The 15,621-nt window shown below is 46.7% G+C and overlaps 2 protein-coding genes and 1 long non-coding RNA gene across 3 annotated transcripts in view; 1 reads left to right on the top strand and 2 right to left on the bottom strand.

The window, feature by feature from the left end:
- Positions 1 to 5,103: 5,103 nt before the first annotated feature.
- UBAC2 (UBA domain containing 2) overlaps positions 5,104 to 15,621 on the bottom strand; it is an 87,356-nt gene continuing 76,838 nt past the window's right edge. Inside the window, exons 8-9 of the mRNA XM_084524380.1 lie at positions 8,885 to 9,007; positions 5,104 to 5,830 (exon numbers count right to left, since the gene is read on the bottom strand). Coding sequence (XP_084380506.1) covers positions 5,723 to 5,830; positions 8,885 to 9,007 — 231 coding nt within the window. The 3' untranslated portion in view covers positions 5,104 to 5,722. The remainder of the gene's footprint in view (positions 5,831 to 8,884; positions 9,008 to 15,621) is intronic.
- Positions 9,297 to 12,024, bottom strand: LOC311439121. The gene is made up of 2 exons (XR_014694550.1): positions 11,968 to 12,024; positions 9,297 to 10,182 (listed from the first exon to the last, which is right to left on the bottom strand). It is a non-coding gene; the product is annotated as an uncharacterized lncRNA (long non-coding RNA).
- Positions 12,522 to 14,541, top strand: LOC311439106 (uncharacterized protein; the record flags this gene model as incomplete). The annotated part of the gene is made up of 2 exons (XM_084524402.1): positions 12,522 to 12,836; positions 12,970 to 14,541. The coding sequence occupies 2 exons, from the start codon at positions 12,522 to 12,524 to the stop codon at positions 13,108 to 13,110; spliced, it is 456 nt and encodes a 151-aa protein (XP_084380528.1). The 3' UTR covers positions 13,111 to 14,541.

Raw genomic sequence — 15,621 nt, 5'->3', positions numbered from 1 at the left:
GGAGCAGAAGGGCCCCGTTCCCACCTCTGCCCCACAGCACGCAGCCCGTGGTGGCCATGGGCAATGCGCCCGTCCCTGCTTTTCTGCGTCCCTCTGTGGTGGATGTGCTCCGGGGAGGGGGTGCAGGGTCCCTCGCAGCGCCCTCCAGGAAACCTTCGCCCCTGTGCTCCCCGCAGCCTGATGGGAACGGGGAAAAGGGGCCTGGAGGTGGCCTCACAGGGCCTTCCCTTGGACCTGAGGGCCCTACAGGCTGGCCAAGGGGTGCATGAATGAAGGGGTAGCTGAGGTTGGGAAGTGTCTCCAGCAGGACCTTCCCGGTCACCTGGGCCCTACTCAGAGCAGGTGGGACTGCAGGGCTGGCCTGAAGGGAGCCTGTGCCTGTAGGGCACGCCACAATGGCCGAGGAAGAGCTGGCGTGCAGTAATCGAGGAGCGTCAGTGGTCTGAACACTGCCAGGAAGCCTGGGGAAGGCCACCAGTCCAGCAGCCTGCTTGGAGCACCACCAGCTCGAGCACCAGGCCTGTGGTGCTAGACATCATCCCTGTCACCGGGGACGGACTTCTGAGGACACCAGGCTGGGGACAGCAGGACTCAGAAGGGACGGGGAGGGAAGGGCTCGTTTGATGGAGAAAGGAGAGGTGTTTGATGTCCTGTGTCACCTGAACACGCTCTCCAACCCGTGCGTGCTCCCCAGCTGCTGGTGCAGGACTGTGAGCAGGGGGCATTTCCCCAAAACCATGCATTCATTGAAGAGAAACGGGCGCAGCAGCGCTCATTCTCCACTCTTCATTCATCCCCCGACCCGAACTCCTCGCAGGATGGCCCCCGGAGCCCTGCACGTTTCCTGCGGCTCCGCCTCGCGAGCGGCCTCGATGAGAACATCTCTCATCCCTCCCCTTATCAGCTCCTATCGCTAACTGCACCGCTGCCGCCGCTGCTGCTCCCTTCCTGACGTTCTCCCCGCTGCACAGGCGGCTGCAGCCAGCGCCGCGCCGCTGCCATCAGATGTGGGATTCCTGCAGAGGAGCGCGAGCAGACACCCGTGCAGGGGCCAGATAACATCTGGGGAGCGGCGACCGCAGCTGGCGGGCAGGGAGCTGTTGTCGCTGCGGGGACGGGGACACCGCGGCCGCGCCCCGGCAGCGCATCCTCTGCAACGCTGGGGCTCGCCGAAAGAGGGAGAGCCGAGACCTCGTGCAGGGCAAGCGGTGTTAATATTTCTGTGTTCATATTCTGAAGTCACCTGGAGCTGCTCCTGCTCATCGCAAGCCGTGCCAGAGTCTGCTTGATACAATAAATGCGGTGGTTGGGAAGGCTGGGGCAGCTGGGCAGCCTTCATCAGCCTCACGGATGGTTTTCCAAGCACAGTTCCTGCTGCGCCATCTCGATCCAGCCCAGGCTGCAGCCTTGTGACCTGGAGAGAGAAGGGAAAGCTGTTGGGTTTATCCCGGGGCAGGGAGCACACTCATTTTGCGGTCGCATGGCAGTGGCGGATCTGCGTGGAGCCGTGCAGCCGGCAGGCCTACGTGATGCAAAGTGAAATTCCCTTCGTGTGCTGTGAGCCTGGCGGTTCAAAACCCCTTGTGAGTCAAAATCCTCGCTGTGCCTCCTGGTGTGCCGCCCCGCCGCCCCCTGTCTCTGCAGGCCTCTCCTTCCTCCCCGCTGCGCTCCATGCTCTGTGCTTCTGAACCCATTGCTGAGCCCTCTTCTTCCTCTCAGCTCCCCCTCTCCTCCGCTGAGCTCAGAAGCCCTTTACAGTCTCTGCTCCTCTCTGTTAAAGGCCAAATCCTGCCTTCAGCTCAGCCACGATCCCCGAATTCTCCCCCCACTTCCGAAGCACCAATATTCCTGCTTTCTCCAACGCCGCCACTCAGGCTTGGCTACAGCCTCCTGCAAACATGACCGAGCCCAAAAAACTTCCAGTTTCCTCTTGGAGAGTCCTTTGCAAACAATCACACGCCAGCTGCTGGACGGCCACCTTGTGGAGACTGCCACCACCTGCACCCCTTCTCTAGGTCGCCGCCGTCTGCTTCATGCCCTGCGCTTGCACTGGAAGCTCTCGGTAGCGTGTGACCTCTTTAAATGTCCATGAAAGGCTGCGTGTGCTTCCCCAAAGCATCCTTTTGTAGGAGCGTAATCCTCCTGAAAGTTAAAGCAAGCACAGCATGCTCTGCATAAGCACATTTACGTGGATAATAAAACAGGCTCATGCGTCTGCACATAAACACATACGGCGTTTGCGTGTTCGTGTGGCCCTCCTGGTAAAACAGGATTTATACTCAGTCCTATAAAATGCTTATTTCTGTGGCTGCCCAGTGAAAGAAAGCTAATTTCATTTAGGTTTTCCTTGTGGAAGAACACGTACAAGAGATTAAACACACCCATGTACGGAAGCAAGAAGCAGTTCAGATGAATGCTGCGCGTTTATTTACCTTCAGTTTGTTTATCTACAACAGCCCAGCTGTGGTCCTGAGTGCTTCCAAATGTGGATGCCCTCGCGACTGCACACACACTCCACATGCCCGTGGTGAAGGAGCTGGGTCCCAATCCTTGCACACTGGCTTCTGATTTTCTTGAACGAGCGCTTAGCTGCAGTTCAATTAGTCAAAGCGATAAATAAACGTTTTCTCTCGCTCTCTCTCTGTATATATAATCCATCCATCCACCCACACGTATATACGCATACACCCATACTCAGAAAAGCCACAATTTGTGCCATATGTCCAGTTCCCTGCTGTATGTTTTGCTTGCTTGGTTCTTAGTTTCAGCCGAAAGTAACGAGACCTCTTCGGCAGGCGTTCACAAGGGCAGGTGCTATGGCTAGGACGGGGAGGTACAAGGCCCACTCGCTCAGGTGAGGAGTACCCTTAGTGACCTTTAGCACTCATTTGGGGACAGGAAAATGCGTTAGGTGCAGAGCCCAATCTCTCTGAATCTTAGCAAAACATTCAGGCTTGAGAAGCTGGCAGCTTATCACGCACGTTTCCACAAAGACAAAGCTCCCCGTGGGCGTATCTCAAAGTATCACAACCATCTAGGAAAGTCCCCGGTAAACGATTCCGATGTTGTCTCAGCAGATAACATTCCCAGCCCGTCAGAGAAATCAGAAAAGCAGCTGCTGTTACTTCAAAACACCACCTCATGGCTTTACTGAAGTCAGCCCGAGTCTCCTACGGGCTTAAAATTCTCTCCGCAGAAGTGTTGTGCGTCCTCTCGCTGCCTACACACAGGTTTGTGTCACACATCAACAAGGAACAAGGCGTTTCAAGTCGTGCTGGACGCAGCACCGTGTCAGCTGGAAGGAGCACACTCCTCACACCCACAGAAATGGTCCACCAAAGGTTCACAAGCAAGTGGAAATCGACTTCTTCTCCAGCTCTAGTGCACGAGGCTTTTTCTGCATTCTCCTACAAAACGGGAACTCTGCTCAACTGCATCGGACCCCTCCTTTTACCACTTCTATTTTTTTTTTTTTTCTCTTTGGAAATCACAACCCTGGAAGTATTTTGAGCACAATCTGCTCTCGCAGATATCGAGGGGGGTTTTCAGCCGACATCACCGAGACCTGAGTTGTGCTCCTCACGTCTGACCACGCTCTGGGAATCGCTCAGCAAAAAGGGGCTTTCCGCACAACATGTGGATACCCTCCGTACAGGTCAGGGGGGGAGAGGATTTAGACTTGGAGAACATCCACCACCGTGTCCTGGATGCCTCTTTACATAGTTTAAAGTCACAAGGGAGAAAGGCAATGTATGAAAGGGCACGTGTCCTGTTGAACTTACCCTGGGATGGACCTGAATTTCCTACAGACAAAATTTCCCTTCTGAAGCCTTTATTGCTTCTTATAAAAAACACTTGTGGAGGAAGAATCTGTATGTTTCAACATTAAAACATGTATTTGTTTAAAAATACTTAATGGATTTCCCTATCCAGATCACTGTAGGTTTCTCTAGCAGGTATTCTTACATTTAACCTTTTTAAGGCAGCCAGGTTCAAGATAATCTGGGTAGAGAGATGTGCCCAGGCTACACACAAAAAGTGCCACTCAGCTTCACAAAACCAAACTCTTCCACTTAAATAGCAAACCCCGCCTAAAAAACATGTCACGGCAGCAAGGCCAGCCCTGAAGTGGGTTCATCAAAGCCCTGGAAAACACACAGTAACTCCAAAAAACTTCTCAATTCCCCCACTGGAAAGTACTGAAAGATATGTAAATGACTTGGACGTAACTACAGAAAAATGCCACGCACGTACAGATGAATAAACTTGATGCCATTTCTGTATAAGCACTTGGCTGCCCGAAGGACTTTTTTCAGTTTTATCAGTCAGTTACAAAAATAAGAAAGGTATCTCCCTCTCTATAAATCTCGTCCTGTGGTTTCCCATTGTATTTTCCAGGCCGAGTATGACCGCAGAGACCTGTGCTTTGGCACACACACGTTCATGTGGATTTCCAAAACGCTCTTCTCTCTCCTCTGTTCTTTCACCTCATTCCCAAACAGTACCACTCCCGCCTGGTTTTATGGATGTGTTCACCTCTCTCCAGCCCACCTCCCGAAACTCCTCAGCTGCTCATACCAAGCACGTCTGAGAGTCTAGCCAAGTACATTTAATTATGAATTAATTATGAACTTCAAAATCAGCGTTGTACTACCTTGGCGTTACGTCCTGTCAGCTCCTGTGCTGCTCTGAACCACCCTTAAGGTTGGTATTCCTCTCTGTGACCAAGAGTAGCTGCTCGAGAGAGCGAGGATTCACCCACATCTTCAAAAGTAGAAAACTAGAACTATATAGAAAAGATAGTTTTTTATATTTTCCCTTTGAGACAGCATGTAGCCAGCTCAAAACATGAAACTGGCACAGAGGAGACTGAGCACACATCCATCGTTACAGAAGTTTGTCTGAATTAGACATAAAAGTTGTTCAAATCATTCCAGTTCTGACCTCGTTGTACCACTCGATCCACTTTTATTGCTTCCAGTGAGTGTCCTCATGCCCTGTGTCTGAGCAGCAACTTTCTCAGTTGGTAAAATTTCAATTTACAGTGGTCGCTGACCACAGCCTGCAACACGCACACGAACGTCCTCATATCCTACCTGTGCATCATGTGCTGAATGACAACTTTTATTTAAAAAGGAATTCAGGAAATAAAATATTACAGGCGTTAATAAACCTTCCTGAAGAATGACAAATAGTCCCAAAACCCCTTCCTGAACTGAAAACGAAGTGATCTTCAAACATCTTATTATTGTAGTCAAAAAACAAGTACTGTAAAATAACAGGTAAGCTAGAGAAATTAGACTGGTAAATGAAGAAAATACAATTTTTCTCGACAGGTAGTAAATCTAGTTGTGGTGGTTGCTGGAGCCTCCTTCCCTAGTCATTAAGTCTGACAACATGTCTAACAATGATTTACAAGAGAAAAAAAACAAACACCTACTCCATTTAAAAAATAAATTTAGGTGATATCCAGTAATAAGGAGAAACTAAAGTTATTTCGAAAAGGATAAGCAGGACAGAAACCACCAATTGATTTGAAGGCTTGGGAACATTTCACATCATTCATGAACATTGCTTTCAACCAGCGGTCACGCAGAGCCAGCCTCTTCTTCCTGACGCTGCTTGCAGGGACGACCTTCGTCAGTCTGTCCAGCAGGTGGCTTTGATCCTCTTTCAGACGCGTACAAACCCCACGAGGAGAGTTCCTTCGCACAGAAAACCATCAGTGCTGCAGTAGAAAATTAGTGGCTACATTTAAGTCATTATTTGAAGCCCTCAAAGCTTCCAGAGCATCTCCCCTGGAAAAGCCCATTTCCATAAGTCGTGCGACCTGTAAGAGAAATGACATCAAACCACTGAAAAAACAGAGTTTTGTTCATACTGCGTGTGCATTAGCTTTGTGACAGTGTCAGGGATCACCTTTTCCCTCTAATCAGTCTGTTCCTACAGAATAAGCAAGCACAGGTACACAACACCACAAAGACACATCTGGGACAGCACGCTTGAAGATACTGTCAGAGAAAGAGATTTGTGATAGTTTATTAAAAAAACAACCTTTTGCTGAAAATGTATTTTCCTAGCTGGTCTAGTTTTGAGAGAAGGGTGAAATGGAAAGGAAGCTTTGCTGCCTGTCTGGCATTGCTTGTATTTTGGTACCATCTCAGGGCTCACTGCTCTGGAGAAGCACAGGCCCTCGAGAACCCAATGCTGACCAAAATGTGGGATTTTGCAGCACCTGGGAAAACCTGCCTGTACATACTTTGCTGTACTTTCCTTGAAAAAACACCCCACTTCTCCAAAGGTCATAAAAAACAATGCATAAAAACCAACAGCACATTCACTCTAGGTGGTTTGTACAATGAACCTGAACGCTATCCCTACAGCAGAGGCTATGCAATACTTAAATTGGTTTGGTAAAATTCATGGAAGGATTCTAAATATTTCCAAAACTGCACAAATCAATGACATCTGATGGAAGAATTACCTGGACATGGGCATATTAAGGGAGTGATTTGGGTAATCAGGAACCAATTGATCAACCTTTTCTGCAGTATCACGAACAGACACCTAACATTTTTGGTTTGTGCTAAGGGATACTCCAATTATTAAATGGGAAAAAAACGTGCATATAATCAAATTTAATCTAGGGTTACATTTCAGTTTAAACTGCATTAAAAACCTACAATTCTCCACTAGGTATAACCGAAAGTCGCTACGTAACTAATTCCTTTTTATACTTAATCACCCATAGAGGGGAAAAAGAGGCTGGGGTGCAGCGTGCAGAGCTAACCACGGCCGCTGGCAGCCCGAAGCAGCCTCCCTCCTGCCCTGTTATCACGCTGGCCTGCGAGCAGACACCGCAGCTCCCGAAAGTGGAAGCTGCGGGCTGTGAGCTGCTCCTCCATGGGCAGGCTTGCACGGAGGGAGCGGGAGCACGGCTGAGGTCCATCGTGTCTCGGGAGGAGCCTTCCTGGGGCACACCAGCACTTCACACACCAGAGGAAAGGTGCAACTGGAGGCAACCTTCCTGTCCTCCAACACAGCCCCAGAACATTCAGTATTTTTCATCTTTTCTGCCTTGGTGGCTTGTTGAGTTGCTAGGAAATGTTTGAAAACTGTTACCTTGGCTGTCAAAATATCAAGCATGGTGCCTGTTTGGCGCGTTTCGCCCCTTCTCCCCTTCACTCCCCAGCGTCAGTTTCTCACCTTCTTGCAGAGAGAGGCACAAGCTGTTACTTTCGACTTCTCTGCGATACCAAACTGGATTTCAGAGCCGCTACCTTGCTAACGCTTCCTATCTCAGATGTTTCACCTAAGGCCATGGGCTTTATGAGAAAGAGGCCAAGCGATGGAAATAAAAGCTAACCACAGAAATGCACCTCAGAAAGACAAAAAAAAAAAAAAAAAAAAAAGCTAGTGGCCACGAATTCTAACTTTAACTTTCAATAAGTGGCGGATGGAGCTGCAACGTTCCCATTTACAGAAATATCCAGCGAGCACGACGAGGGATAAATTTTAACACCAAAAAGCTGTTTTTGTCTGAGCGTATTTTAATCACAGGAACTGAATCCAGCTCCAGGAAGCTGAGCTGCACGCTGGTAACGGTAATTTAAGGTACTAAAAAACCCACAAGACAGGCAGAGATTTTTTGTACCAAAAGTGTTGCCTACGCTTGCAAATTTGAACCTGGGGAACAGACACCAACCTTGCACTGCTGCCACTCTGAGACAATTAATTTACGGAGCAATCCTGAGAAATCAAAGGTGCCTGGATTTTGTTTTGCCTTGCAGGGTGCAGCGTTTCGAATGACAGCAGCCAGGTGATCCCTCTGACTTCGACGTGTTAGAAAATGCAAGCGCATATTGAAGTGCTTTCATGAATCTGAGCCTGGGTCAGTTTTGGGGTCAGAAGCCCCAAAACTTTTTTTTTGTTGTGTTGCCTGGTTCATTTTTTTTTTCCCCTCCTTTTCTGATGTAGTCACCAATGAAGTTAACTTTGAACATAACCCAGCACTGAACCAAAACTGGAATTGGATCATAGCAACGACTTCTCTTTGGAGCAATCTCATTCTAAAATAACTGGAAACAACAGCATGGCACTAGCAAGTGTTGATTTATCTCCTTAAAATGGGAAAAAGGGAGAGAAAAACTCACTCTTGAAACCTAATCTTGTTCAGGAACAGCAGAGATGTTAGACTATGAAAAGGCCAATGCTGTTAACCGCAGATGGGCTAAAAACTGGAGAAGTTGATCACACACAATAAATCCTGAACAGAGAAACAAGCCTAATGTTCAGTTTTTCAGCTTCCTAGTAAATCATCCTCTCTTCTGAGAAAACAAAACTGAGCCAATCCAAACCACACACCAAACCAAACCAAACCTATTGACAAAAGCCTAAATTTCCACTAGGCAGAACACACACACAACTCCTCTCTCAACCAGATCGTGTACGGAAACATCAAAGTTTTACACCAAGCGTGTGCTGCAGTCCACAGGTAGCATAACCTTTTTTATTTCCAAACAGCTCCATGACTGAATTGGAAAATTAAGCTGGAGACCTCAGTGAAGGAAAAAGCTGTATGCCTACAGGGAAAATGGTGAAATCTACTTGTTATTCTTCCTTTTTTTTTGGAACATGTATTTTATCAGATTTGGGTAGTCCCCACTAGTGAAACTGTCTAATCTTTAAGTACAAAAGACAGAAAGATGCTCATAAAAGCAGAAATTCCCAAGTTGATTTGCAACTCTAGATTGTACCGTGACTGTTACCTTATATTCTGGTTTGTGCTGCCGTGGAGAACGATTCAGAAATTGTGTCAACAGACAATACAAAATCAGAGATGATCCCTGACCATTTCTTAATAAAATAATATAAAAAAAATTACCTGCTCTTCAGAAACCTCGGTAGGTGGAGGTGTGTCTTGATCAGACGGACGATGATCTTGATAATTCGCATTCTGTCTGTGACGTAGAGGAGGAAACAGTCTATTCCAGTTAATCATCCCACCCTGAAACCAGACACTGCCGTCAGTCTCTCTGCAAAGAACTAGACCCTTTTAAACACGAAGATCATACGCCTCATGTAATTCAAAAGGCAAACATCTGCATAAAATGCTTATTTCAAACAACAAGGGCTGCTGTAGTCTGTTGTGAAGCCAACATTGGGCTGGTTACTGCTTTACTAGCTGCTGGAAGTAGTCACTGTAAACTCAGGAAGAGTGCTAATAAAAGGAGGAAAGGATTGTCTGATTTCTTGCTCATAATTCATGTTTCGCATCCATCATGAACTATTTGGTGTACTACAGCAATGGGTTTCTGAGGCTGCAGACCCTGCTCTCTGCCAAGAGGGATTTGCCTGGCAAGAGATGCATCACAGGGTCCTGTGAGTGCCTTGCATGGGGAAAGGAGTGAAAGAAGGAAGTAGGGGGAAAGCAAAAATGCGTTTCATTGCTTCCACAAAACCACGTCAGGAAACTCAGAACACATGGTGCTGATCACACGCCCAGCTCGCAGGCTACCTGTGACAGACTTTCCATGCCAGGGATGACTTCTGTGACATCAATACTACTGCTAGAGACTCTCGGTCTTCCCTAACTTCAGTGTATCAAACCCCACTGCAAAATCTGGCCGTACTGCAGCGCCCAAACATTTTGTAACCACACGGTACTCCCACAGATGCACAGCAGTAGCGTAAGTACGGCGTCAATCACAGAACCGAAACTTTCTTTTAGCGGCCAAGCTTAAAGCCCTGTAACAGCAAGAGGTTTGGAACACGAAGCACAAGCGTTATCAGTGCCCAGGAGTATTCCACCTTCCTTTCATGACCTTAAACAAACACCTCTGAAGGGATTTCCTATCACAGCAGGACCTGCGAGTGGGGAAGAGCAGCCAACCCCATCCCGCGCTGTTCTCTGCGATGCAGCTGGTGTTGTGCTCTCCCTCCTCACCGGCTCCCTCTGTTACTATGGAGAAGATCCCCCTCCCTTTCTGTATATATAGGACACGGGCTTCCTTCCTCTAGTTGCTCTATTTTAGTTCTGTACTGTCGTTTCTCAGAAGACCTTCCTCTTAAGAGAGTTTTTTTTTCTTTTCTCCTCGCAGCTAGGGCTCTTCCTGCCTTTATGTACTCCTAGAGCATTAAATGCTCTCTGCTCCATCAGATCATCGTCAGCAGCAGCAAAACCTGATCCCAGACAAAAAAAAAAAAAAAAAATCATTTATTTAGGGTTCCTGCCCTTTCCTTTGCTTTCTTCCGTTCTCTCCCAAGGAGACCCAGCCAGCCCAGACACCACAGGGGGCAGTGCAATAGCACGCTTGACAAAGCATCTGGGGACTCGTTAGATCTGACCCATTCGCTTGCAAAATGTTCCAGTCCCTCATGTTATAGCACTTTTTTCCCTGTGAAGATGCGAGATAGCTAGGAGTCATAACCAGTCTTCAATCCAGTTTCCACTCGTAGTGATTTGGAGATTAAAAAAATTGTTACCCACCTACATTTCTACTTTGTACACCATGTAACACATCTGCTTAACCATCACGAGCTTTTATCTTGAAGGATTTCACGCCCTGCGTTAGCCAAGCAGCCACAGTAAAAAGGAGAATTATTTTGTAGTTTAAGCCCGGAGAGGGATCTCAGACTTACTACTGAGACTGATGCACTGCTTCTCCATGGTATTGGAAAATCACATGTCCTGTACTTCCCCATCTATAATTTCCCCTAGCTCAGAGTTATGTTGTGTTTTAATTCATTAATTCTGAATTTCTGGAAGCCCACTAAGCTCTACAGTTGAGCAAGAACAATGAACTCAGGCTGCTTTGCCTGTGTTTCTTCTTTTTTGAAAGACCAGAAGGGGAGAAAATAATGCTTCCAGGGGTGATTCAAGCAAAACTGCCGAATTGAAAAAAGCCAGCAGGACCATGGCTTTTTTTTTTTTTTTGTAGCACCAGAATTCACAGAGAATAATGCATATGAAATGTAAAATCTACAGTAAATGTATTAATTTATCAGTATGTTGGTGTATCTGAAGACTGAAATAAATGTACCTTTCCAGCTGTGTTCTCAGTTGCCTGTTCCAGTTGGGTTTTGCATCCGCCCTGCCCCGTGCTGCTGACACGTAACAAAGAGGCCTGGCTGCCTCTTTCTCCTAAACTTACATTTTAAATCAGTGTGCACGAAATGCACTGCCTGCAGTACAAAACCCAGACTCCCTAATACGGTAACTGCTTAGTTTTGAAGGTTTATAATGGAAAACTTGATAAGCTGCAGATACGGGCTGACGCACTAAGAACGGTTCTGCGCAAAGCCTGCGATCCCTTTCCCAGAGGTAGCAGACAGACAGACAGACCAACACGGCTGTGGAAACATCCTTTCCAGCTGTCCTCGGAATATTTCAATTACCTTTGGAAACGGTGACAAACATAACCCACCAGCTCTTGCCTATACGAACGACTTGAGAATATTCAAAATACAAGTATTGAAGGCTGAAAGTCTTAATGTTTTGTGACCACCGATGTTCAGGATTAATTCCAGCTTACTCTTGATGGTCTGCTTCTCAACCGAGTATTCACAGAGGGCATCTAAGCCATACACATTAAGATTCTTGATTCTTAACTGCAGGGAAATTGCTTCCCTTCATAGGCTTGCTTCTGATTAAATGACAGGCTTGTACAACGTAAAAGAGCAGAGATCTGGGGAACTGCAGCAGGAGTTGGTACCATGGCCAAGAGTAAAGATAAGAAGACATTAGGAAGCACTGCTACTGTCTCAGATCCACAGAAAGTAGAGATCAAGGCTGTGGATTTCCAGTGTGGATGGTGACTTTCAGATAATCTTAACTATCACAACAGAAAGACAGTAAGAACTGTGATTTTTAATTTGACCCAAAGTGAGCATCCAAAAATCCCTTAAATTAACTAAAGCTCTCAAATTCCAGTTAAAAATATGCAGATTTCCAGATCAATACTCTACCTTGCCTTACAGAAGTTACTCTTCAGCCCTCCCCTTCACAATTTTGTGATGAGTTCTGCACTTTGTGACCACACTAAGCCACTTATTCTGAGAACCGTCAGGAAGATTTCACACGGCGATAACCAATGTGATAAATTCATTTGAGCAACGCTTCTAAATCACCTGAGAGTCCCTGCTGGAGATCAGCAAACTTGAAAAAAAGCAGGAAAGGGGCTAATAATTAAGCAGTGAGGGTGATCGAGGGCCCAGGATGTCAGCTCCTTTCCTGAGCTTCGTGACAAGTTTCTGTCAGTCTGATCCATTTAAGGAAAGGCAGGCAGTTCTGTGATTCTGGTTTGTCTGTTTACTATGAGAATAATTAGGTTTAATACTAAATAGTTGAGTGTTTGGTATTCAGCCCAGGTGACAACACGCCAGCAGAGAGGCCATGCCAGACGAGCAGCACAGGCCCAGTGACAGCAGCCACGGTCAGCCCGGAGTCTGGCCTGCCATGAGGCGGGTCTAAGATCAATCCTACAAGTCCCACCAGTGGGGTCAGGACCCGGTGGGGGTAGATGTGGCTTGGCACAGGCGTATCCGCGCAGCAGCTCGGCAAAGGCCAAGGGGAAGGCCCTGCCTTCAGAGGCAACTCCCAGCCGAGGTGGGCGAGGCCCCAACAAGGCTTCTCACGGACGTTTCCAACCACAGCTCTTTCTCACAAGTCTGCCCCAGGGTCAGGAGCTGTCCCGTGTCAGAGCTGGCCCTCAGCCCAGGCAGATGCAACCCCCTGGGGAGCCTGTCGGTGTGCTCGGGGTCACGATGTGGTGACGCGCCACCTCCTGCCCCCATCCAGGCTGACAGGAACCGCTCATCACGCTACCCACACGCAGGTAAGGTTTCTTCTTGCGGTCTGCTTTCCTAGTCCGAATCTTCTACGTCTGATTTTGTCAGATTCAAAATAGCAAAATTTATTTATTTATTTATTGCATATTTAACTTTCCCTTTGTCTCATTTGTTCTGCAGGATGAGAGGCTCGCGGAGGCCTCTTCTCATCCCATGGTGTTGAAGCAGCATCAGGCTTACTGCCATCACGAGGCAGGAGGCTCCCGTCAGCTTGCACACACGCTGCAGGCCCTGCAGTGGGATGCTGTGAAGAATTTCTAGTCTCGTTGTCAATCATCAAGCTCAGTTTCACGACATTAATCAGAAACTGCGTTTCAGAAGTCCTGACGTCTGCTCCTCTACTAGAGAGAGACAACCACTGAAGAAATCACTCCACAAACCATCATTCATACAAGCATGTTGTACAAGGTGGTGACTGGGCCCTCATTTCTGCCTGCAACAAAATCTTCCTTGCGTCATCAGGAAAAACTCTGGACAAAAAGATGCTCCAACAGTTAGCTGAAGAGAAGGAAGTTGGACACGCTTAAGGAAAATCCTACAAGCCTTTCCCGCACCCTTCCTCCTAAGGTTTTATTTTTTAACTAAAGAAAATTGCAGCTTCTTTTGATGTTAGCAGTACGAAGAATGAGTGAATTGGTTGATGGCAAATTCGTTGTTACTGTCTGACTGGAGACAAACTCACCAAGGAGCCCGTTTTATCAATTTCTGATAAATCCCTACTAGAAGGAGATGAGGAAAACACTGATGATGTTGGGACTTCTGTTACAGAACAATGACAAATCAGTCACGAGCTTCAGATGACCAAAGGATGAGATTTAGGACAGGATTCGATTAAGGGAATTCAAAAACGGCAGCTCTCCCCCCCAGAAAATGTTATAAGGAAATACCATATCGATGAATTATTCTTGGATAGCCGCCACTGCTTTACGTATTGACGTTATGCCTTGTTAGGTCACATCCTTGATTTTTTTTTTTAGTGGTGCCTGGGACAATGCTGTTTACAAGAAAGGAGGATACTCCTTTCCTTGTAAAGGAAAATATATTCATACCAGCCTACGAACTTGCAGAAAGCCGAGTTGCACCATTTTTTTCACGTGATCTCCTTTCTCTCTTAGGAGAGGCAGCTCTCCCCATTTCCCATATATGTACCTGCCATGGTATACTCTGTAAAATACTTCCTAGCCAAAACTTGACAAATAAAAATGTATTGTGGACAACTAACAAGCATCCACTGAAGTAGCTACCACGTGCGTCTACTTCAATTAGATTTATTTTACCAGAATTGAAAGAAAATGCTTTATAAAAGTCCTCTTGAAAGTGATGCATGTGGTTAAGATATTTTGATAACGTTATCTCATGTATATGGTTAATGCCAACTCGCCATCTGTTTGCACAAACAGGAAACACCTCCTGATATCTGTCCTGTTCACCTTTTCTTAACACAACAACCACAGCGAAAGAAAAAAAAAAAAAAAAGGAAATTGCTTTGCATTTCATCTTTTAAAGTAACATTTTTAGAGTTTGCTGCTCTGCATAGGCGCCATTACTTAGCATTTGGTATAAATGTTATCTTCTTACATACAAAATTTCTTTAAAAATATATATATAATGTACTGAAAACAAAAAAAAACCTCTCATTTGCTTTTCAGATGACTCCGAAGTATGCGTACCAATAAAATAAAGAAAGAAAAAGTGTGGTTGTGAATGACACACTGAGATCTGCTGCCTCAGTATCTGGACGTTGTGTAAGACAGATTGGTGGCAGAAGTGACATTTCCAGTGGGCTTTGCCTAGCCCATCTCTTTTTCTGAGGTCAACACTCTTCTGGGGGATTATTTCATCTGCAACTTCTTTTTTTTAAAGCTTTAATAACCTCCTTTTTAGAAAGGGGGTAGAAATGTAACCGTGTGAGTGCTGTGAGCATCACCCATAACGATGGGATGAATTTTTCACCAAGGAAAGTAGTCTAGCAGTTTCTAAACATATTTCACTTTTCTCTGGGAATCTATGCTACAGACAAGTCTCTCTAGCCAAGAGGCTCTGTCTCCAGCTCTTATTTGCTGCATCCTGAACTTTGATGTCTGCATTCTCCCACAGGAGCTCGTGTGTCACAGAAGTTCACAAATCCACATGTGGGCTTTTCTGAAGCCTGATCAGCTATTTCCTTTGAAATCTAGGAGGAACACCTTAATCTGGCCCCTGAAGCTGCCTGAGAAACAATGGCAGGGACTTCAGCACAGGCACCACGTGCTGTAGCTGTAGGAGCAGAAGCCAGAAACACCAAGTGGCAGCCACATCTGCAGCTTGGGCGGCAAGGTGGGAACGGCTGCTGCTGCGTTCAGGGGAGGTGTAAGAGAGTTTTGAACGCTTCCTAGTGTGCTCATGCACACACAGGCACTTGGCCTTGCAGACTGCTTGCCCTACACGACAGGAAGGGGTGCTGTTATATGACTCAGACACACAACTGGCTGGCAGCAAGTGAAAAGCTGCGGAGGTGCTCCCAAAACCCGCCGGGCAGCGCAAAACACTGAAAGGGGCAAGACTGCTCTGTGGTCAGCCCGTTACAGTGAGGTTAAATACCTGCTCTGCACCAAGCTGTGCATCACCGCAGCATTCACTTTTCAGCAGTGCTGTGGTGCAGCAGGTCAGCTGCAAAATGTTGGATCGCTGCGGCAAGAAGAAAGAAAGAAACTTCATATCCACCAGAAACTGAAAGCTGGCGTTTTTGAGACCTGTTCATTTTGAGACTCGTTCATCCAGCATCAGGGAAGT

The sequence above is a fragment of the Aythya ferina genome (assembly GCF_964211825.1).
Source record: "Aythya ferina genome assembly, chromosome: 1".
Classification (NCBI taxonomy): Eukaryota; Metazoa; Chordata; class Aves; order Anseriformes; family Anatidae; genus Aythya; species Aythya ferina.
The sequence above is the reverse complement of the archived record's forward strand: the minus strand, read 5'-3'. Positions and strand labels throughout refer to the sequence as shown.